We start from the raw sequence: 23,674 nt of genomic DNA on the forward strand, positions 1-23,674 counted from the left end.
TATTTGTTCTGTAAGCCTTCACCTGAAGTACAATAAAATAAAATAAAATAAAAAACTATTAAAAAAAAAAAGTTATGTACCCCAGAGACAACTCTTTGCGGTCTTTTTTCTGATATGTATCTTCATTGCTCTAAATAGTAGTCTTATATCATTATTTCTTGAGTTGAGACATCACAATTCTTTGTTAACTTGGTATCTATGTTTATAATAACCACGTAAAACTTGTTCACTGCCAGGAGGAGTGCATTATAATTATTATGATTACATTTCTCTTTTTGTACAACTTTCATTTTCAAGTTAGTGCTTCTTTTTTTTTTTTCCTCCCCCTTCTGCTTTTTAAGTAGTCATCACTGGTTCTATCCAGAGTCTGTAACAGCTCTGGAAAACCCCTCTTGGTCCTCTTTCCCACATGGTCAAGCCCATCAGATCCTACTGCCCTATTTACCCTAGAATATTCTGTCCTCCTCCAGGGCCCCTGCAGAGCCCTTGTCCTGGGCCTAGAACATTCTGTCCTCCCCGCCCTCTCCCACCCCCCACCGCTTACCCCCCACCCCCGGCTCCCGGCACAGCCCTCGTCCTGGGCCCCTTGTCTTCATCTCATAGTTCCCATCACCATTCTCTATACTGGATTCCCTGTCTTCTGGATCCCACGCCTGATTCTTTCTTTGTTTTCTCTTTCATTTTTGTGGAGCATATCCTTTAGAGCTTTCTGAGAAAGGGTATGTGGGTGGCCAATATTTTGAGCGCCTACAGGTCTGAAGATGTCTTTATTCTACCTCACATTTAATTGATATGGGCACCATTTCATGGACTGAGCACGGAGTTCTAGGTTGTAGGCATTTTCTCTCAGACATTGGAAGGCATTGCTCCATCACATCCTAGCTTCCAGGTTTGCTGTTGAGAAGCCCAGCACTGCTCTGATTCCCAGATCTTTGTACCATATATGACGTGTGTGTGTGTTTCTGGAAGCCTTTAAGATCTTTATCTCTGGTGTTCTGAAATTTTGCAAAGACACATCTTAGTGTTGGAATGTTTTCTTCTGTTGTAGTGGACATCAGATGGGTCTTTTCAATCTGAAACTTATGTCTTTCAGTTCTGGAAATTTACTTAGGACGTGTCTGATAATTTCCTACCTTCTATTTTTTCTGTTCTCTGGAATTCTCTTTTATCAGAGGTTGGAATTCTTAGATTATTTTTATTTTATTTGTGCTTTAGGTGAAAGTTCACAGAGCAAATTAATTTCTCATTAAACGATTAATACACAAATCGTTTTGTGACATTGGTTGCCAACCCTGCTATGTGTCAGCACGCTCCTCTTCTCAACCTCGGGTTCCCCATTTCCATTTGTCCAGTTTTCGTGTCCCTTTCTGCCTTCTTGTCTGTGCTTTTGGGCTGGTGTGTCCATTTAGTCTCATATACGTGGTTGAACTGTGTGTGTTATTGTTTGTTTTATGGGCCTGTCTAATCTTTGGCTGAAGAGGGAACTTCAGGAGTGACTTCAGTACTGAGTTAAACAGTGTCTAGGGGCCATACTTTGGTCAGGGTTCCTCCAGACTGTATCAGATCAGTCTGGTCTTTTCTTGTGAGCTTGAATTTTGTTCTGCATTTTTCTCCCACTCTGTCCAGGACCCTGTATTCTGATCCCTGTCAGAGCAGTCGGCAGTGGTAGCCGGGCACCATCTAGTTGTTCTGGACTCAGTCTGGTGGAGGCTGTGGTCATTGTGGTCCGTTAGTCCTTTGGACTCTTCTTTCCCTTATGTCTTTGGTTTTCTTCATTCTGCTTTGCTCCAGACAGGGCTGGGACCAGTAGATGTATCTTAGATGGCCACTCATAAGCTTTTAAAACCCCAGATGCTACTCACCAAAGTAGGATGTAGGACATTTTCTTTGTAAACTATGTTATGCCAATTGAGCTAGATACCCTCTGAGACCATGGTACCAAGCCCTCAGCCCAGTAACTTGGTCCCTCAGGGTGTTTGGATGTGTCTGTGAAGCACAGTGGTTAAGAGCTGGGCTGCTATCCAGAAGGTTGGGAGTTCAAATCCACCAGCTGCTCCTTGAAAACCTTATGGGGCAGTTCTGCTCTGTCCTATAGGGTTGCTATAAGCCGGAATCAGCTCAGTGGCAACGGGTTTGTTTGGGTTTATGAAGTTTCTATGATTTTGCCTTGGTCAAGTTGTGCTGACTTCCCCAGAATTATTTACTATCTTACCCTTCACCAAAGTTGCATTCATCTATTATCTAGTGTTTTTCCCTCCCCACCCCTCCCCTCCCTCATAACCATCAAAGATTGTTTCTTCTGTGTGTAAACCTTTTCATGAGTTTTTATAATGGTGGGCTCATACAGTATTTGTCCTTTTGTGATTGACTTATTTCACTCAGCATGGTGCCCTCCAGATTCATCCATGTTGTGAGATGTTTTTGCAGGTTCATCATTGTTCTTTATCATTTCGTAGTATTCCATTGTGTGTAAGTACCATAGTTTGTTTATCCATTCATCTGTTGATGGGCACTTAGGTTGTTTCCATCATTTTGCTATTGTGAATAATGCTTCATTGAACATGGATATGCATATGTCTATTCGTGTGACAGCTCTTATTTCTCTGCGATATATTCCTAGGAGTGGAATTGCTGGATTGTGTGGTATTAAGGAAGCACCATATCGTTACCCAAAGTGGTTATACCATTTTGCATTCCCACCAGCAGTGCATAAGAGTTCCAGTGTCCCCTCAGCCTTTCCAACACTCGTTATTTTCTGGTTTTTTTGATTAGTGCCGGTAATGTCAGGGTGAGATGGTATCTCATTGTAGTTTTGATTTGCATTTCTCTAATGGCTGATGATTGCGAGCATTTCCTCCTGTGTCTGTTAGCCACCTGAATGTCTTTGGTGAAATGTACTTGGATTATTTTTAAGTCTCATATTTTCTCCCCTGCTTTCCATCTTTTAATGTTTTCTGTTCTACTCACTGGAAGATTTATTTGATTTTATCTTCTGATCCTTCTTCTGATTTTATTTCATCTATTAGATTTTTTTAATAATATTTTATTGTGTTTTTGGTGGTTTACATAGCAGTTTAGTTTCCCATTCAACAATTTCTACACAAATTGTTCAGTGACATTTGTTCTTCACAATGTGTGAGCATACTCATTATTTCCATTCTGGTTGTTCCATTGCCGTTAATCTAGTTTCCCTGTCTGTTTACTTTCTCGTCTTTGTTTTAAAGTAATTGCTGACTGTTTGGTCTCATAGAGATGGTTTTTTAAAGGAGCACAGTACTCACAGGTGATATTCTTTATTTTGTGAGCCAATCTGTTATTTTGCCAAAAGGTGACCTCAGGGGCTTGTTTCAGTTTAAGGTTTAAAGAGTATCTCTGGGCAATAGTCTTGGGGAGCCCTCCAGTCTCAACTGGTCCAGTAAGACTGGATTTTTTAAGAATTTGAGGTTCTGTTCAACATTTTTCTCCCATTCTATCAGAATCCATCTATAATGGCCCTGATCAGAACAGTGGGTAGTGGTAGCTGGCACCATGTAGTTCTTCTGGTCTCAAGGTAGATGAGGCCACGGTTCATGTAATAGTCCTGTAGACTAGTTTCTTCTTTAAGACTTTGGTTTCCTTCTTTTTCTTTTGTTCTGGACGAGTAGAGACTAACAGTTGTATCTTAGACCATCAATGAGATTTTTTAATTTTGAAGAGCTCTTTTTAAAATTTCCCGTATTCTTTTTTTACAATATCCCATCTTCTCTTGTGTCTTTAAGGATATTAGAGTTTTCAGGGCACTTTGTTTTTATTTTCTTCTCCTCACACCATCTCTGCTACCTCTGTGTTCCTTACGAGTGACACACTGGAATGTGGGTTGGAGGTAGTGGGGTGGGCGGGGCCAGAGCTGGCTGACCTGTCGGCTTCAGGGCCCCTACCCACCTCCCTCTCTTCCAGATGTTCCCAGCTATAGGGCTTCTTGAATCTCTGCAGGTCAGTTTCTCAGTACAGTGAATGAATCTCAGACATCATGGGGACACAGGTCTGGGTGTTGGTGTTAGGGTACCTACTAACCCAATCATTTGAGTACAGACTTTCAACTCATTCCTGTTTCAGCCTCACCCCGTTTCTGCCACAGCTCGACTTCCGGGTCCCAAGCCTACAGGGCTCTGGCCTGAGTTGCTCGCTCCTCTTCACGTGCCCCCTCTGAGCACAGAACTTACAGCTTCCACCCCTCTGCCAAGGCAGAACCGCTTTACATTGTTTTGCATCTTCCAAAACTATGTTGGCATCCCTCATTTATATCCTTCCCCCCCACCCACCCATTTACTATAATTTTAGTTTCAGGAGAAGAGATAGATATGTGCATTTATTCTGCCTTGTTTTTTTTTTGTAATATGTCATATAAAGTTACCCACTTTTCCTTTCCTAGGGAGGACTGCCCTTTTCTGAGATAATGTGCTGCTTTCATTATTGGTATTAAACCATCCTTTCTGTTGTTGCTATGAGTCGGAATTGACTCTATGGCAGTGGGTTTGGTTTTTTTTGGTCTGTTGTCAAATAATAGTGATATTAGGAGGCGGCTGGAGTCTTCTTTTTTTTTTTTTTTAATTTGATACAAAAATGTATTTTTAAATTTTACTGCTCTGTGAAGTCTAAAAATAAGGTAACCAGTGACCTCTTTTGTAATAAGTTTGACTCTGGGGGGACACAGATGGGGCAGAGAACAGGACAGGGTTGAGGGGAGAGACAAGTTTTCTTTTCAAGCTGAGAGAAGCATGAGCATAGTCAGAAGGAAGGTCGAGGAAGGCAGTGCAGCAGAATATCAGAGACAGATTCATGGCGACCTGTCTGAGAGGACAGAGGCGCTCAGAGGGCGTGGGTTTGGGGAACAAGGAAGGCACCGTGATAGGCCTCTACCCCTCATGGCAAGGCAGGCAGGCAGGGTTACCTCTTGGCAAACTGGGGAGGCCCTACCCTAAGGCATATTTCACAATTTCCCCAAACCTTTTGTAATATTCTGTTTGAGTCAGTTAAAATGAGGTGAGAAAAAAGATTCGTTTGTGCCTGGACAGTGGGTGTATGGTGGCCTGGGGCTGGCAGACAGTGGTCCCTGCAGGGCTGGAACATCTGGGCCCTGAGCACAACCCCACCAACGATCTCCCTTTGTCTCCCCAGGACTGGTCCAGATCCCTGTGAGCATGTACCAGACCGTGGTGACCAGCCTCGCCCAGGGCAATGGGCCCGTGCAAGTGGCCATGGCCCCTGTGACCACCAGGATATCGGACAGCGCAGTCACCATGGATGGCCAGGCCGTGGAGGTGGTGACATTGGAACAGTGACATGTAACCACATCATGGCATCGTTTTCTAGTCTACTTCACAATTTTTTACACGTCTGCAGAGGTGCAATCAAATGGAATTAAGTCTCTCGACTTTGGAAGAAAAGTTTTGTTAACCCTTTTTTTAAAAAGGAAGAAAGACAGCGGATTTTGGGATTGCATTTTTTTAAGCACCACTCTTAATTTTCTGGGATCGGTGGAGTAAGATACTGTGTACTCCGTTTCACTGTCCCGAAAAAGCCAAATTGTGGCAGGACTTCTTTCTGCGGAAACGTGTGTGTATACTTATGTGTGTGTATGTGTGAGTGTGAATATATGTATATGTGTACATATGGACATACACATTTACATATATATATATGTATATATATATGAAACCCGCATGGAATTATCTGTATGAAATGAAGGTGAGCTGTGGGAAGAAGAATTCACCCAGTTTAGTGGGTGGTAGGTACGAGGCCAGACACAGCCACCTGGTTCTTGTTCATACCAGGGTCATGCGATGAGCTACTGACAACCTCAGGCGGGGGCGACCATGCCCTTCACCAAAGCTGCCTCCCAGTGGCTGCCCAGAACTCTCCCTGTTGGGCTCACCTGAGGACTGAGGTTCCAGAACCGGATGGGGTCCAGAAAATGCACGTGCAGGGTCCAGAGGCCACGTGGTCTGGCAGCCCAGACGCTCCTCGGGCTGGCCCAGGTGCTGACCTTGTCCTTGAAGCCCCCAGGCAGGGACAAGAGGTTTTTTCTCAGCCTCCCATCTTTTCCTGTTCCCAGGAAACCTTCTAGGTCTCATGACTATTAAAATGTTGCTCTGGTTTTGAGGTCAGTCCTGAATTGGTTGTGCATATGAACTGAAGGTGACAGAAGTATTAAGGGTTTGAGTAGTGTGTGAGTGTGTGTTTGTGGGTGCGTGTGGGGGTGAGAGAGTTGGGAGGGGCCGGAAGGTGGGAGACAGAAGTCTTCATAGACCAGTATACACCAGTGGAGCAGTTTTGTCCTTTCCTGTAACTTTCTGTAGCGGAACAAAGGCGGCTCTGGAGCCGCAGATATCCCTGGCACCAGATATCCCTGGCACGCATCAGGCAGCGTCTTGAGGGTGTTGTATTGGAAGAGACCAAGACTGAGGGTGTCCTTCCAGCCCCCCGGGTCAGGTCCTGCTTCAGAAGGGACTGCAGATTTGTAGACGTGTTTCTGGGTGCATCCTGGGGGGCCCCAGCCCTGCCAGCTTTCCTTCTCACAGGTGCTGGTTAGTCCGGGCGTGCTTTTTCAGTTCAGTTCTGCTATTTCTCCCCCGCAAGCCCTGAGCCCCAGTGGCCGGCTTCACCCACCTTCTGTACAGGCCACATCTCTGCTCCTTCCCCTTCCGGGTCTCCTGCGTGTGTGATAGTGTATTTAATGTGTTTTTGTAATGCGACATTAAAAGATTCTTCATGTCTTGCTCAGCCTTTGAGAAAGTTTCAGATTCTTGTATTTGCTTGTTTTATATAAAACTATCCAATGTTCTTTGTATTTTTTTTCTGTACATAATGGTGGGGAGGGAAGGGAAATTTACATATAAACATCCTAGGTCTACAATTTGTTATTTTTTTAATTATTTTTTATCATTGTGAAGCTACCCAAGGGCTTTAAAGTCCACGTTCCTTTGTGGTGAAATAGCCTACAACTAATGTGGGAAGTTGCCAAGAAGAAGAAAGCGAAACCCCAGTAGCAGAGCATGGATTCTGTGTTGTTCTCCATTCTGTCTATGACTGCCTCATTCAATAAATAGTTACAAATGTGGCAACAGGAACTGGAACTGTTCGTCTCTCTAGGAGCACCTGGCCTCTTAGGCGAAAGGAGCTATCTCTTGGGGTGGCTTTTCTTAATTGTACTCAAGATGAGTAGTTTTTGAACTGTGTTCCCTGGCGTTCCATGAGGAGGGAGCTGAGGCTGGAGCGGGGCCTTCTGCCCTCACCCCCACCCCCACCCCCAGAGCAACTCCACCGAACTGGTTTTGTATACAGGTAGTCCCTTAACAACAGGGTTCCGTGGGGTTCCATTCTGACGACTCCATCGTAAGTCGGTTCTGACGTAAATCAAATACCTCTTTTTTTTTAGATTTCATGAATATTGCCTTTTATTATCAGTATCTTTATAAATCTGGCAGTGTTTTGAACAGTAAATCATAAAATTGAACATCTACAAGTAAACATCTTAGAATGATAACATTAGCAAATTACATGCTGCAATATATGACTAATGATAAGATGTACAAAAAAAAACCACCCTATGAGGCAGTTCTCCTCTGTCCTGTAGGCTGGCTGTGAGTCAGAATCGACCTACAGCAGTGGGTTTGAATGAAACATTTCTTTTCTTAGAGAACTACTGAGTGAATTTCTTCACAGTGCGTGTTCCCTGGCCAACAAATAGATTCAGCTTTTGTTGTTTAAAGGAAAAAAAAACCTTGTTGAATTGGCAAATACTTTATTACATACACTTTTACCACAATAAAAAGAAGTCTTTTAAAAAATAAAAAGAGACAGTCATAAGTGCAGTTTGTCATAACTTGAATACATCATAAATCAGGGACTATCTGTAATGACATTCTGGAAGCATCTTTAAGACAGTTTGAGAACCTCTACTCTGGAGTTCTTTTTTTAGGAACTAATACCCACATTAAAAATCAGGGTGGGAGATGGTGTTTCTGCATCTTGGGAGGTTCTCCCAACACGAGTGATGTTTAGCATTGGAATGAATTAACCTTCTCAAGGAGTCCTTGACTACTAGCTGAAAGGTTGGCGGTTTGAACCCACCCAGAAGTGCCTTGGAAGAAAGGCCTGGTGATCTGCTTCCAAAAGGTCATAGCCTTGACGAAAACCCTATGGAGCAGTTCTACTCTGCACACCTGGGGTCACCAGGAGTTGGAATTGCTGGCACCTAACAACAAGGAACCCTGGTGGCGTAGTGGTTAAGAGCTAGGCTGCTAACCAAAAGACTGGCAGTTCAAATCCACCGGCCAATCCTTGGAAACCCTATGGGGCAGTTCTGCTCCGTCCTATAGTGTCGCTACGAGTCGGAACCGATGCAACGGCACTTCACCACAACGACATGCCAAGCCATCCACTGACATCCTCACTTGTCGGTTTCTCACAGCTCACTGCCTCAGCCTGGCAGCCGCCGTCTCTCCAGCTGTATCTCCTGGCCCACCCCAGCTCAGGCCCTTCCTCAGTGGTTTTGGGCCTGGAATGCCGCCCTCCTTGCCACCTTCGTCCCTTTGTTTTTGTTGCCGGCTGTTTGGTCAGTTTCCTGGTGGTAATGATGAGAGTAATTGAATGGGCGAAGCCAGAGAGTTTTCCTTGATGCTGGACGGGTTCAACAAAGCCAGTTGTCCACGTGTCCCCCTTGTTCTTGCACAAACAGCACACAGCCAGCTGCCTTCAGCAAGGGAAGACCAGATTAGCCACACCACCGCTGCTGGCTATCCGTGGGTCAGCTGGGCTATACAGATCCGCCTTCAGGGGGCCTTACTATACAGTGCGTGCCATCTGCCTGGCAAGCCCCCATGTCGCCTCCAGCAAGCATGTATTGAAAGCTTTCTTTGGTGGGGTTGATGGAGACCTCTGCTTCCATTACACCTAAATCCAACAGGAGATTCGAACTCAACTGCCTATGGGGCCATGTTGGTACGATCCGTGAGTGGAGCAGATGTGGCTCAGGTGTGAGAGGAGAGGCTGTGACAGACATGTAGAGGGGCATCCTGTCTAGGAACAGCCACTCCTGAGTGTTAGCAGATGTCACCTGGCAGAACATGGGCCTTACTGCCTCTTCTTCACAATTGTCTGAAGAAGCTGGAGATTTTTATAACAGAAGAATTTTTTTTTTTTTTTTTTTAAACCATGGACTTTGAAGTAAGATCTGGATTCTAACCCCGGTGCACCTCCTACTAAATATGTGGTCTTGCTCATTTTAGGTAATCTCAGAGCCTTGGTTCCGTCACCTGTGAAAAGGGGATACTACTAACTTACTTTACGGGATAGTTCTGAATATTGAAAAGTGTGTTGGTATAATGAGCACCAACAGTGTCTCTGTTTCTTAAATTTAAAAATGGTTTGGTTTGCTTTCTTTTTCAAGAGCTTAACAGATAAAAAATGAAGCTAGTCTGCTGTCTCCTTGCTGACAGAGTATCTGTCTTATTTTAGGGTGCAATATGAAAGTTACCAATCAAATGATCGATTAGTTGTCAATCAGCGAAAAGAAAACATTTCGAAGCATCTTTAGCCTCATTTCACTAATACAATTATTCTTTCAAATATTACTAAAATGTATTCATTCAATAAATACTTACTCAACCCTAAAAAAAATTTTTTAAATTCCTTACACTGCAGGCAAAATCAAACCCATCTCTAGAGCTGGCCTGACGGTCACTTCTGTGTAAGTTCGTGTAGGCCACCACCTGCCAGGTGAGTAAAGCAGGGACCCTGCCTGTGACAACCAGGATTAGAGGAGGAGACACACACAGACGTCGCTGCCACCAAGTGTGATGCGGTGCCATCTGGGAGGGGCACTGTGAAGAGCGAGTTACTTATTTTCTCGCTGTCTCCTTAAGGGTCCTCTTCAGTAAGGAGCTTATCGTCTGCAGAAACCGAGAGACGGCTAAGCATTCTTGGCTTTAAGTCCTACGGCTGAGAAGACCCACTGGCGATCCTGGTGACTGCTGGACTTGTTGAAACTCAAAAGATCCAGAGGGGAGAGCCCCTCACCCAGTAGGATGAGCTGAGGCTGCTGTGCACCCCGGGCCTCTCAGACCCATGCCAGGCTGATTTCCAGCCGTGCCCCCTCATGTGGCACAGGCTGCCCCTCCTGAGTCCTTCCTCCCCATCTGCGGCCTGTTTCCCTTCGGTGTGCCCCCCAAGGCCTCGGCGCAGGCAAGGCACAGACTCGCACCAGGCCGGTGGTGCCTCCTGTCAGGGAGGAACCTGCAGCGTCAGTGTCTGGAACACAGGCCACGTGGGGACAGGGTGAGGAGCCCACGTTTCCCCCCTCACCTCCAGCTCAGTGGCCTCAGGCCACCCAGGTCTTCAGCCCAGACACAGCTGATGCTCAGATGCCAGAGTCTGAGGTCGCCTGGCAGTGCATTCCCACCTGGCCTCTGCTGTGTACTTAGCTCTTCCCAAAGGTCACTCAGGCTGGCGGAGGTGCGCTAAAGAGGGGAGACAGGGCTTAAGGAATGGCCCAGACAGAAACAGTAGGGGAGCATCATTGTCTCCACCTGCCATCCACTCCCGGTGCTGTTGGGGCTGTAGATGAGTCCCCAACCCACTCAGAATTTGAGTTTCTTCTTCCTGAAAACCGATGGACTGTTAGCAAATATTTGTTCATCTCTGGTGGCCTGGAGTGTATCTCTGCAAAGGGTTGAGCAGGGATAAGGTGCATCTGCAGAATGGGAACCAGGGTCCCCTGAGAACCTGTGACTTACCCAGAGCCACCTCAGGGGGCAAGGATAGGCCTGGATCCTAAGCTCTGTCTGGAGGCTTTCCTATCTCTTGTTAACGAGAACTACAGCTTGTCCACAATTAGAGTATTTATATATAGTAGCAATATTACTAACATTATACAGCCCTTACAATATGCCTTTACCTATCTATGAACTTATTTAATGTTTACAAAGTATTATTATCCCCATTTACATATGAACAAAATGAGGCACAAAGAGGTTAAGTTAAATAACTTAGTCAAGTTTCATGTGGCCACTAAGAGGTAGAACCAAGATACAAACTTAGAGGCTGGCCCCAAATCTGTGCCCTGAAACGCCACTTGCTGCTGCTGTTTTGTGATCTGAAATGGATGACTGCAGGGGACAAGAGCAAATGGTTATTTCTTAAAGGCAGCTTAATATTTGGGGAAAAGGCTGAAACTGTCCCCCTAAAATGCACTTTTAAATAAAATTGTCAGTGAAACCAGTTAACTGGATCGCAACTCAAATTTTTCTGAGTTTATCTTCCCTTAAGAAACTAATAGTTGTAACTGCCACTTACTGAATGGCCACTCTGTCCAGGACACAACGCAAAATGTCAACCCCTTCATTTCTTGTCCTCACCACAGCCCTGTCAGACAGCAGAGATTCCATTTTAGATGTTGAACTGAGACCGGCACCTTCCCCAAGGTAAATGCAGGACCAGTCAGTAGAGGGCTGGGGCCAAACCCTGGTGTGTCTGGTCTGGAAGCTCTGCTCTTTGTGCCAGCCACCCGGGCAGGTGACGAGCAAACTCACTGCACGCCAAGAGTCGTTTTCAAAGTAGCCTCCAGACAGGGAGCCTCCAGGTGTGTCCTGAGCTCAGCCAGGTGCAGCCCTCCCAGTGGCAGTCAGGACTGTGCCATGGTCCTTGTCCAGGGCAGGCCCGAGGCAGCCCCCCATCCTCACCCCACCCCCCCAGGGCTGGGCTTGTTCTTACCGCCCTCCCCTCCAACGTACACACACACACAGGAAAGTGCTTGCAGCAGGCACTCAATACGTCCCATCTGGTGAGCAAACCTAGTGTTCTGGTGGTTCCTTAATCAGAAAATTCAAAGAACCAAAGCATCCGGTTCCCACACATCCTCATTAATCAAACTTCTTCTGCAAAAATCCAGTGATAACATTGTTCAATAATCTGATGTGAAAATAATGTTGATTTTATTCCTAAGAAATAAATAAGCCTGGCCCTGCGATGCACTGGGAGGGTGGAAATGTGGGTGCCTGAGCATATTCTTGAGCATGAGCTATGTCATCTTCTTTAAAAGTCCCGGAGCCTGAAGGCAGGCGAGATCCGTTTACGATAAAACTAAAGAACCACTGGCAAGGAAGCCAAGCAGCTGGACTGTGATGTCCTCAGTTGGGCCTAAGCCCCAGCCTCTCGGCTCCCTGGTGCCTTGTGAGGAGGAGAATTTTAATGCTGGGAGGACCTTAGCCGTCACACCTCATTTAGGCTCTGAAGGTAAAAGGCTAGCAGCAGAAAGAGGCCCAGGGCCACCGGGCTGCAACTCCAACCCAGGCTGCTGACTCTTGGCAGGGTTCACCTCCCCCCTGCTCTCCCTCCTGCCTCGATTCACCCAGAGTCTCAAAACTCGAAACATTTCGTTTATGCCTGTAAGTATTTCCCAGAGCTATTTTCATAGAAAAGAACTCTGGTGGCTCAACAGTTAAGCAGTTAGCTGCTAATGGAAAAAAAAAAAAAAAAATCCAGCAGTGCTGCAGAAGAAAGACCTGGCAAGCTGCTTCCATAAAGATTACAGCCTAGAAAACCCTATGGGGACAGCTCTATTCTGTCACATAGGGTCACTATGAGTGGAAACCCACTCAACGTCACCCAACAACAGTTCTGATAAAGAGCAATGTTTAAACCAAGGAAATTATCTAATTCTGGAGTTTATCAGAATTTACCAAATTCAATGTGGAAAACAGATGTAAAGGTAGACTTTGTTGTTGTTATAGAAAATAATCTATTTTTTAAAATCACAAGATAAAACTGAAGGGAGACTAATAGACATAATAGGATTCTTGAACCGGGTCCTCAAAACAGCGGTTAATCTGTGGATAATAAACAGTTCGTGGGGCTTTATCACCAGCAGTGTGGCCATCCACGTAAGTTCTCGCTCCTCCCGGGGAAGTGATTGTGTCAAGTGTGACTCCTGTGTTACCACGAGGAAGCCGGGCAGGAGTGGGTGGGCTCCAGCCAGGCCGACCTGGGTCAATCCTGGCCGGGCTACTTCCTACAGAAACCGCGAGTTCCGGGTCTCAGTTTCCCCAGCGTGTGTGGGATGAGACGCGGTGGTGCGGGAAAACGCCTGCCGCCTAGGAGGAGTCTGAAGCAAAACCTTTCCGGCTGCGAACTGCAGAAACCTGGGATACGAGTGAGCAGAGACCGGCGCCATTTCCCGCGAGCGAAGCCCACGACCCACCCTGCCCGCTGACGCCCATCCGCGCATCCCCGACTCTCAGCCCTGATCGGGAGGGCGGGTCTGATTGGTCGGCTGGGGTCACGTGTTCTCCCCGGTCCAATCAGCGATGGCCAGGCGTCCCAAGTTACTCGGTACCAACCTGCTGCTGGGGCCTTTCCCACAAGGGGCCGCGCTCCGATGAGGGGTCGGGTTTGGTGTGAGCTCACCAAATGATAGCTTTAACGGTACTGCCCAAGCTGGTGCAACCAGGGAACAGTGAAGCTGGGTCCTAATAGCTTCCCCCAGCCCCGCATTGCCTCTGCGCCATGGCCGAGGTCTGAGTCAGTAAATTAGGGGGTCGTTACGGTACGCAAACTTCCTTGAACAGCGTGCCCCTGAGCCCCTACCCCCATCACCCCTAGTGACGTCAAGATTGGCTTTTTTCCAACAGCTTTATTGAGATATACTTTACATACCATTAAGTTCACCTGTTTAACGTGTACAATTCAATATTCTAAGTATGGTTAGAGTTGTGCAACCATCAGCATACTGTAATTTTAAAACATTTTCATCTTCCCACAATGAAAAAGGTTATTTTTAACATCTTCTCAAACAGAATTTGAAGCAGGTTATATAAAAGATCAATACAATGAAATAAGAACATAGGAACGAGAAATCATGACCAAATAAATGGAGGCCACTTGTTTGCCAACTGTGGGGTCAGTGGTGCTGGTTTGAAGGTTCCCACTTAGCTTGGAAGGTTCCACTTAGTCTTGGAAAAGTAGTTAGTTTCTAGAAGGAAAGAAGGCACAAGTTACTCAAAAGAAACAAAACACTATTTTTTTTTTTTTAATTTTTGAGGAAACCTTGAAGTCTTTTCAGCATCTTCCACAGTATTTTTGTAGCCAAAGAAATAGCTTTGATTATTTTTACTACATTCCTTAGGATTTCAAAGCCTTGAGCATTACTTTAAAACATTTAAATTTTGAAAGTATTCTGAGAGAGACTAAACTCTGATGTTTAAGAGTCTATTTATAGATCATTTAACTGTCTGAGGTAGGGAGCCCTGGTGGCACAGTGGTTAAAGCTCTTGACTGCAAACCGAAAGGTTGGCAGTTCAAACACACCAGCACAGTGATAAAGATGTGGCAACCTGCTTCCGTAAAGACTTACAGCCTTGGAAACTCTATGCGGCAGTTCTACTCTGTCCTATAGGGTCACTATGAGTCGGAATCTACTCAACAGCAGCAGGTTAACTGAATGAGGAAAGGGTGGAGAGGACCAGTGACTTCAAGTACAGTGAGCAGCCGTCAGTCAGTGAGCCACATGAAATGGCTGTGAAGGAGGTCCCCATTCCCTGGAATTGGTGATCAGGAACCACACTGAGGACAAAGAGTTCTCCCCCACATTCCAACCCCACATGGGAGACAACCACCAGCCATAGGAGACAGTCTCCTCTGCTAGGGCTAAGAGGCTGCAAAACCAGCCCTGCTACCCCCAGCCATCACCCCAACTGGCCGCTACCCAGTCCATATAAGAAGACCTGTGTAGAAATGGGAGAGGAGCTATTAGGGTCATTGGCCTTGGGAAAAATGCTTAGCTGTTAGGATTTCTGCCTCCCCTTTCCCATCCTCCCTGCCTGATCACCACCCTCCACCTCCCATTCCTGGACCCCGAGAAGGCGAGAAGGGAAGTGTATCCAATGCAGACCATACCCCTGCCCTACACACCATGGGTCCACGTTCCCTCAGAGCAGGGAAGAGGATGAAGTTGAACTCAGGTTTGAGATTGAAGCTTCAAATGGACTGGACTTAATGATGGAGTGGGTTTACAGAGTTATGGAATCCACTCAAAATGCCATCAAGGAGCTAAAAAGGAGAGTCAACAGGACATAGCGAAGGCAGCGACTGCAGAAAATAAACCCATTTCATGTTCCAGCCCCAGAGCTGAGATGCCCTGGGGGCTTCGTAAAGAGAACACGTCGGACTTGGCTTAGTTGGTGGCAGTGAAGGGTTCTGTTTCCATACAACTGGAAAAGACAAATCTGTTTTCATAAAATGGTGAACCCCTCTAAACTCTCTGAGAATATGGGTGCATGAGCACCTCTGCCTGCATCTCACCTCCCCTATCAACTTCCACAGGAAGGTGTCCTTCCTTTTCTGGCCCTAAAGGCACCGGCCCCCACTCCCGCCCCCATGCCACCTTCGCAGGCAGAAGCTGAGGGGACAGAAGGCCGACTCCAAGAAGGCAGGGGCCTCCAAGACAGGGCAGGAAGGATGGCACTGGGGGTGGAGGAGCACACACAGGAGACCCTCCGGAAGAATCTCTGTTGATGGAGCCGGCTGGGAAGAGGAAGCCTTTGTTGCTGCCTCTACCACCATCCCCAGGGCCTGCTGCCTTCTTTTCTGGCGGGCTCTCACCCCGAGAAACCCAAGTGGAGCCAGTGTGGTGGTGAGGGGTGGGGGGATGCTGCCATTCCTGGAAGGTTCAGGTCATGCTGGCCAATACCTGTGGCAAAGCTTTGAGAACGCCTTATACAGGGCTGCCCACCAGCCCCAACCACTAGGGGGACTGGCTTTTCAGTATCTGGTGTTGGAGAAAAGACACATTGACCATGAATGCCCACCACCCCGTCTGTCAGTTTGTCCTACTGTGGTGGCTTGCATGTTGCTGTGATGCTGGAAGCTATGCCATTGGTCTTTCAAATACCAGCAAGGTGAACCCATGGTGGACAGGTTTCAGTGGAGCTTCCAGACTAAGGTGGGCTAGGAAGAAAGGCCAGGCAATCTACTTCCGAAAATGAGCCAATGAAAACCTTCTGGATCACAACAGACTATTGTCTGACACTTCTGCTTTGGGAATGTCATCAGGAAGAATCAATTGCTAGAGGAGGACATCATTTTTGGTAAAGTAGAGGGCCAGGAAGGGCAAGGGAGACCTTTGGGATTGGCACAGTGGTTGCAACAGTGGACTTGAACATGCTGGCTATTGTGAGGATGACACAGGACCAGGCAGTATTTTGTTCTGTTGTACATAAGGTCACCATGAGTCAGAGTCGACTACAGGGCAGCTAACGACAACAGCTATCAATGCAAAACTCTTAATTTGTCGTGTTTTTGTTTTTCATCCGAACAGATGTACATACATTTAAAAAGCTGTGTCAATTAGTGTGAGCTGAAAAATGCCTAGATCGTGGCTAGAGAGTCGAGGGAGTTGTGGAAAGTGCCCACTCGGGTTAGGAATCGGCCTAAGCATAAACATAACGCTTATCACAGTGACAAAGCATCTGGTCCAGCCTCGCACCAAAGCTGATATCCCACCAGCACACCACACCTTTGCTTAAACACCCCCAGAGATGGAGAGCTCACCCCTTTGTAAGTGACCAGCCGATCCATCAGTTAAGAAGTTCTTCAGAGACAATACAGACCCTGCCTCTGCAAAGCCCACCATTGCTCCTGGCTCCACTGTCCTGAGTCACCGAGAATTGGAAAGCTCTTGTTCCCATCAAACATCTGAAAATGGCCTTCACATCCCCACCTAAATCTTTTCATAGCTAAAATCCACGGTTTCAGCTTTTCCTGGAGATTGGTGAGTTGTTGTTTCCAGGAATACAGTAGACGAGATTTCCTAAATGACCCTCCTCATGAAAAACAAAATAAGCTGGATTTGAAAACATGTTTAAAATATCTCTTTAAATATTTTACTGAGCTAGCAGTAATCTGCAGGTGGGCACCTGGGTAGCCGACTATCACTGTTTTGGTCCAGCTCTCTGATGCAGACCCTCTGAAGAAGGTACCCCGACCTCTCCTCCAGGGCTCTATGGGATGCTTACTTCCCATGAGCTGCTGTCCCTCTTGCAATGCCACCCAGGTGAATAAATGGCCACCCAAAATGACCAGATCTTTCCTTCCACATGCATGTCAGTCAGCCTTCTCCGTTCTTGCCCTTGTACAATTGATTTTTTTTTCTAGCCTAAACATAGGACTTGATGCTTATTCTTCTCAGATATCAACTTGCTCGTTCTAACCCTTCCTTCCGTAGCAAGGTTTCTCAACCTTGACTCTATAGTTGTCCCTCCGAATCTGTGGGGGATTGGTTCCAAGACCCCCATGGATACCAAAATCTGAGGATGCTCAGGTCTCTTATATAAAATAGTGTAGTATTTGCATATAACCTACACACATCCTGCCATGTACTTTAAATCATCTCTAGATTACTTATAATGCCTCATACAGTGTAAATGCTATGTAAATAGTTGTTATACTGTATTATTTAGGGAATAATGACGAGAAAAAAAAATTTTTTTTAAGTATTTTCTATCCATGTTTAGTTGAATCTGCAGATATGGAACCCACAGATACGGAGGGCCAGCTATTGACATTAGGGCCAGATAATTCTTGCCTGTGGGGGGCTGTCCTGTGCATTGTAAGATGTTTTGCAGAGCCCTGGCCTCTACCGACTAGATGCCAATAACACCCCTCCAGTTGTGACTATCACACATGTCCCTAGACATTGCCAAATACGCCTCCCGCAGCCAGCCCAGCCCTTTCCACTTAGCTCCAGCAAGAGCGCTAGTTGGCTCACAGCAGCCACCTCTTCTCTGCACTTAAGGCTAGCCTTTGCTAGGAGCTGGTACTGGGGAACTTTTTTTTTTTTTAATGATTTTTTATTTTTGTTGTTGAGAATATACACAGTAGGACATATACCAATTCAACCATTTCTACATGTACAAGCACATGCTTCGAGTTGTGAAACAATTTTTACCCTCGTTTTCTGAGTTGTTTTCCCCACTAACATACACTCCCTGCCCCCTAAGCTTCCTAACTTACAAATTGCTGTTGTTAATTTGATCCCATATAGATAGACGTTTTATTTTATTTTATTGTTGTAATTTAAGTGAAAGTTTACAATTCAAGTTAGTCTCTCTCATATACAAAAATTTATACACACATTGTTATGTGACCCTAGTTGCTCTCCCTATAATGTGACAGCACACTCCTCCTTTCCACCCATTTTCCCATGTCCATTCAACCAGCTCCTGACCCTGTCTGCCTTCTCATCTCACCTCTGGACAGGAGCTGCCCATTTAGTCTCATGTACCATACAGATAGATCTTAAAAGAGCACAGTGCTCAAGGCAGACATTCTTTACTAGTTAAGCTAAATTACTCTTTGGTTTTAAGAAGACTTCAGGGGATATTTTTGGTTTAAGATCTAAGGTTTGAAGAGTATCTCAGGGCAATAGTTTCAGGGGTTCATCCAGCCTCCATGGCTCCAGAAAGACTGGATTCCGTGAGAATTTTAAATTCTGTTCTGCATCTTCCCTCTTTTGATCAGGATTCTTCTATAGAATCTTTGATAAAAATGTTTAGCAATGGTAGCTGGGCACCATCCAGTTCTGGTCTCATGGCAAAGGAGGCAGTTATTCCCGGAGGCTGTTAGCCACACATTCCATTTCCTCCTCTTCTTCCTGACGCTCTTCTTCTGTTGCTCCAGGAAAACAGAGACCAATTGTATTTTGGATGGCTGCTTGTAAGATTTTAAGACCACTAAACACACTTTTAACACCACTAAACAGAAGCACTAAATACATTATTAGGCCAATTAACTGGGATGTCCCATGAAACAATGACCCTAAACCTCCAAACCAAGGAACCAAATCCCCACTAACATAAACTCAGCAGCTACTCCATTTTTTTTTTTTTTTTTGGTCATTGTTGTAAATATATCTATCACACAACTTTTGCCAATTCAACTTTTTACAGGTGTACAACTTATTGACAGCAATTACATTAACCAGCTGTGCAACCCTACCCTTAATCAATGCGATTTTACCATTACCATTAACCCCTCTTTAACCCCTCCCTCCTGCCCCTGGTAACCACTAATAAACTTTGGTCTCTCTACATTTGCCTGTTCTTGTCTTATATATAAGTGAGATCATACAATATTTGTCATTTTGTAATTGACTTATTTCACTCAGCATAATATCTTCAAACTCTGTCCATATTGTAGCATGTATCAAGACTTCATTTCTTACTAGCTGAGTATTCCACTGTATGTATGTACCATATTTTGCTTATCTATTCATCCATTGATGGGCATTCAGGTTGTTTCCACCTTTTGACTATTGTGAATAGTGCTGCAATGAACACTGGTGGTGTGTAAGTCTCTGAGTCTCTGCTTTCAAGTCTTTTGGGTAGACACCTAAGAGTGGAATTGCTGGATTCTATGGTAATTCTAGTGTTAGTTTTCTGAGGAACCACCATACTATTTTCCACCATGGCTGTACCATTTTGCATTCCCACCAGCAATGGATAAGCGTTTCAATTTCCCCACATACTCGCCAATATTTGTTATTTTCTGAGTTTTTTTTTTTTTTATCTTAGCCATCCTAGTGAGAGTGAAATTGTGTCTCATAGTGGTTTTGATTTGCATCTCTCTGATGACTAATGACATTGAGCATCTTTTCATGTGTTTGGTGACTATTTGAATGTCTTCTTTGGTGAAATGTCTATTCAAGTCTTTTGCCCGTTTTATGACTGGGTTATTTGTCTTTTTGTTGTTTAAGTTGTCGAAGTTTTATATATTTTGGTTTATTAGGTTCTTATCAGATATATGGTTTCTGAAGATAGTCTCCTAGTCGGTAGTTTGTCTTTTCACTTTTATGGTAAAGTCTCTTGATGAACAAAAGCTTAATTTTTATGAGGTTCCATTTATCTATTTTGTATTTTGCTGTTTGTACTTTTGTCATTAGATAATCCATTGTAAAAAGCTAGACCCAACAGCATTGCCCCTGAATTGTCTTCTAAGAATTTTGTGGTTTTAGTATGCACGTTTAGGTCCTTAATCCATTTTGAATTTGTTTTTGTGTATAGTGTGAGGCATGGATCCTGTTTCCTTTTTCTGCATGTGGAAATCCAATTTTCCCAACACCGTTTATTGAAGAGACTCTTCTTTCCTCATCAAATGGACTTAGCACCCTTGTCAAAAATTAGTTGACCATAGATGCATGGGTTTATTTCTGGACTCTCAACTCTATTCCATTGGTCTATGTGTCTATTGTTACACAGCATGTGGGATTTTGATGGCACTTTGCCTTGGGACGCTTACTCTGTTCTCCTAAAGGTGCCCAGGCCCTGGCTGCCAGACCTGGAAGAGAGATTTCTGGGAAACGAGTTCCCCAGCTTGGAGCTGGAGGCTGGGCCCTGACCCAAGGGCAGCACCTTTCTTTCATGATCAGAGCAATGCAGGGCTCCCTCAGGGGGGCAGATGGGATACCCACATGAGGGCCCATTTGCATTTGTGGGAACTGGGCCACCAGGATCCTGGAGGTGCCCACAGTCAAGCAGCACCTGGGTAACTGGACTCCATCCCCAGGCTGCTGGAGCCCTGGCCTCCCTGCCCCACGCCTGAAAGTGGGAGTGAGAGCCAGCCTGGCCCCCAGGGAGCTTTCCCCTGACCGGGGAGCAGGCCTGCTAACAGCTGACTTCAGGCAGGATGGCTAGTACTCCAGCAGGCAGTGAGAGAGACGCCGCCTCACTGACTCTTCATTCCATTCCAAGGCCAGTAGAAGAGCAAATGGCAGGGAGGGCCGTGCACGAGAAAGCCGCGGGAGCCAAGGGAAGACAGGATGGTGGTGAGAGGGGGCGGACACCCAGCAGGGCAGGTCACACAGGGCCTCCTGTAAGCCAGGTAAGGCGCTTGGGTTTATCCTGAGAGCGGGGGTGAGGGTGCCATCCCCAGATTAGCTTGGAGGACGGTCATGGGGTGGGGCAGGGAGCCTAGCTGGGGAGTGGCTGCAAGGATGGGGCCTCCCCCAGTTGTCCTGCTTCTCCTTCAGCCCTGGTCTGGCTCTGCTAGCCCCCAGCTCCCATCACTCCCAGGTTAGGGCAGGCTCCCCTGCAGGGGCCCAAGGGGCCGCCTGAGAAGGCCATTGTGCCCCCCAGCCCCCTAGACTCTGGCTCCCTTCTGGTGCCTGTGTGGCTATCAGCCTTTGCAGGCAGGTGGCCAGGCCTGGACACCCACCCAACCAAGCACCCTTGGCCAAGCCCTTGACTGTCCTATCTGCTCTTCTGTGCTCTGCCCGTGGTTGTAAGGATTACTCAAAGTCAGGAAAACACAGCACAGTAAGTGCTCAAAACCAGTAGCTTTGACCATGACTAAATCTGTCCAGAGCCCCAGCCAAAGCCCCGGAATCATCTTATTCCTGCCTGCCTCTCCAGGCCCAAACCAGCTGGCCTCAATCCCTGCCCCGGAGCCAGCAAGTACAGCAGGCCAAGAGCAGAGAGAGGCAGCCCCGAGGGGCAGGGGGTCAGCCCTGCCCCAGCCTCTGCTCACCTCCAGCCTGAGTTGACTATAAAATTCACTCTAATTATAGCCTTTTACCTGAATGCTGACCAGTTAGCAGAGCACCAATGATTGTGCAGGTCATTAACTGCCGGGTCATCTGTTACTGCACTAACCACAACCGGACGGGGCACATTGCCTGGTTTGGTTGCTCACGGGTGTAATAACGGAGCCCCTGAGGGTCCTAGGCTCCCATTCACCCCTTCCAGGGGAGTCTCAGTACTTTTCTCTAATCCATCCCCTGCCCCGTCCAGCCCACCATCTCCCCTCCCAGGTTAACCCTCGAGCCCCCACCATGGACCTAGTGCTTCCAGTCTGGCCCCTCCATTCATCTCCACAAGAACAAGCGTGCCAAAACACACATCTGATCACATCACCCCTCTACCAGAAACCTTCTATGGCTCCCCACTACCCTTAGGTTAAGGAACAAATAGGACCTACAAGGCCCCTGGTGTGGTCCCCAAGGGAATCTGTGCTTCCCTGAGCAAGCTCCTGTCCACTTCCTTTTCCTGTCTCACCGGTGCTTCAGCTCCAAGCCGCTGCCTCCCCGCCCCGCCCTCACGTCCTGGCAGGCACCTCCGTGCCCTCGGCTCAGGGCAGGACCCCGCGGATGCTGTCTGTTTGCACAGTGTCCGCGTGTTCCCGTTACATCCCAGCACTCACACGGTGCCTAGCGTGTAGTTGGTGTTAGCTGCCGAGTTGATTCCGACTCACGGCCACCCCGTGTGTGCAGAGCAGAACTGCTTCATAGGGTTTTCAATGGCTGTGACCTTTCAGAAGCAGACTGACAGGCCTGTCTCCCAAGGCACCTCTCGATGAGTTCAAACTGCCAACATTTCAGCTAATTGTCGAGGGCTTACCCATGTGTGCCACCCAGGGACTCCAGTATGCAGTTAGTGCTTAACAAATGCTTGCATCAGGAATAAATCCACATTCTCCCCATGCCTGACACATAATTTATCACATTTTTTAAAATGACGATTGCAGTGTGTGTGAGCACAGCCCGTTCTTCCTTTCTCAGGGGTTGCAGGCTCAGATGCCCACTTCTCGCGATGCCCCTCTGCCCGCCTACTCCTCCTCCCCCAGGCTGCCCTCCTAAGCATTTCACTGAAAGGCTGTGCAGCTCAGCTGCAGGGGGTCAGGAGCCTAGGGTAGGCTGAGAGGCCCAGCCTCCCTGCCGTACCCCATCAACCCCATGACAGCCCAAGCTGTGGCTGGCCAGGCCTGGGGCAGGGAGCAGGAGAAGGCCTTTGCACCCATCACCTGTCTCCTGTGCATCAGACCACACACACAGGCACACATGCTCACCCACCCTGCTGCTCCCAGGCCACTGCCCTGTGCCATCTCCAAGGCCCAGTCTCCCCCAGCAGGCTGCCCACAGGCTCGCCTCTCTGGGAACTGCTACCCATGCCCTCTGCCTGGGAGGTGGAGCAGGCTAGGCTGCCAGGCTCTGAGGTATCAGCAGCCATCCTGCAGCAGAGAGCCACGGCTACAGCTGGAGGCCCCGAGGCCACATACAAGGCGGCTTTAATGCCCCTCTCCCATCGCATCTCTGGCGCCTTTGGCCCATCTGCCCTTCATGGCCTCAGCAGGCGATCACTGGATGCCCGTGGCTCCCAAGCGGTAAACCAATCCTCCCAGCCCTCGAACTCCCAGTGATGTGTGGGAGGAGGGAGACCCTCCCTCAGGGCCTCGGAGCCCTCCCTGAGCAAGGGCTCCAGGTTGGGGCCAGGAGGTGTATCACCCAGGAGAGCTGCAGACGCTCCCTCTTCCCCAGCCCCAGCCCCCCCACAGCTCCTGCCCCCACCCCTCACCCTCTTGGTAGCGTCCCCTGCCTCCACATCTTCCCCTCTCTGCCCCCCACCCCTGCCCCAGAGGCTCCCGCTGACTCAGCGACCTGTGACCTCAGGGGGATGCAGGGAAACACCAGTGTCACTTCCAGCTGCACCCACCCTCTGCCACTGCCCAGTGGTCCGGGACCAGAGTCCCCTCCTCCTTCCTAGGGGGCAGCAGGGCCGATGTGTCCTGGCCCCTCCCTCGGCAGCTGGCTGCAGAGTAGGCGGCTGAGCCCTCACCCCGTAGTTGGCAAGTCTAGAACCACCGGATCCCA

At 47.4% G+C, this 23,674-nt stretch overlaps 1 protein-coding gene across 3 annotated transcripts in view; it reads left to right on the forward strand.

The window, feature by feature from the left end:
• Positions 1-7,045, forward strand: part of NRF1 (nuclear respiratory factor 1) — a 160,167-nt gene extending 153,122 nt beyond the window's left edge. For all 3 annotated transcript variants that reach the window (XM_004382662.2, XM_023737100.1, XM_023737101.1), the window contains one exon: positions 5,158-7,045. In XM_004382662.2, the coding sequence (XP_004382719.1) occupies positions 5,158-5,321 (164 nt within the window). In that variant the 3' untranslated portion in view covers positions 5,322-7,045. The remainder of the gene's footprint in view (positions 1-5,157) is intronic.
• Positions 7,046-23,674: the final 16,629 nt, after the last annotated feature.

The sequence above is a fragment of the Trichechus manatus genome, unplaced genomic scaffold (genome assembly GCF_000243295.1).
Source record: "Trichechus manatus latirostris isolate Lorelei unplaced genomic scaffold, TriManLat1.0 scaffold00097, whole genome shotgun sequence".
Lineage (NCBI taxonomy): Eukaryota > Metazoa > Chordata > Mammalia > Sirenia > Trichechidae > Trichechus > Trichechus manatus.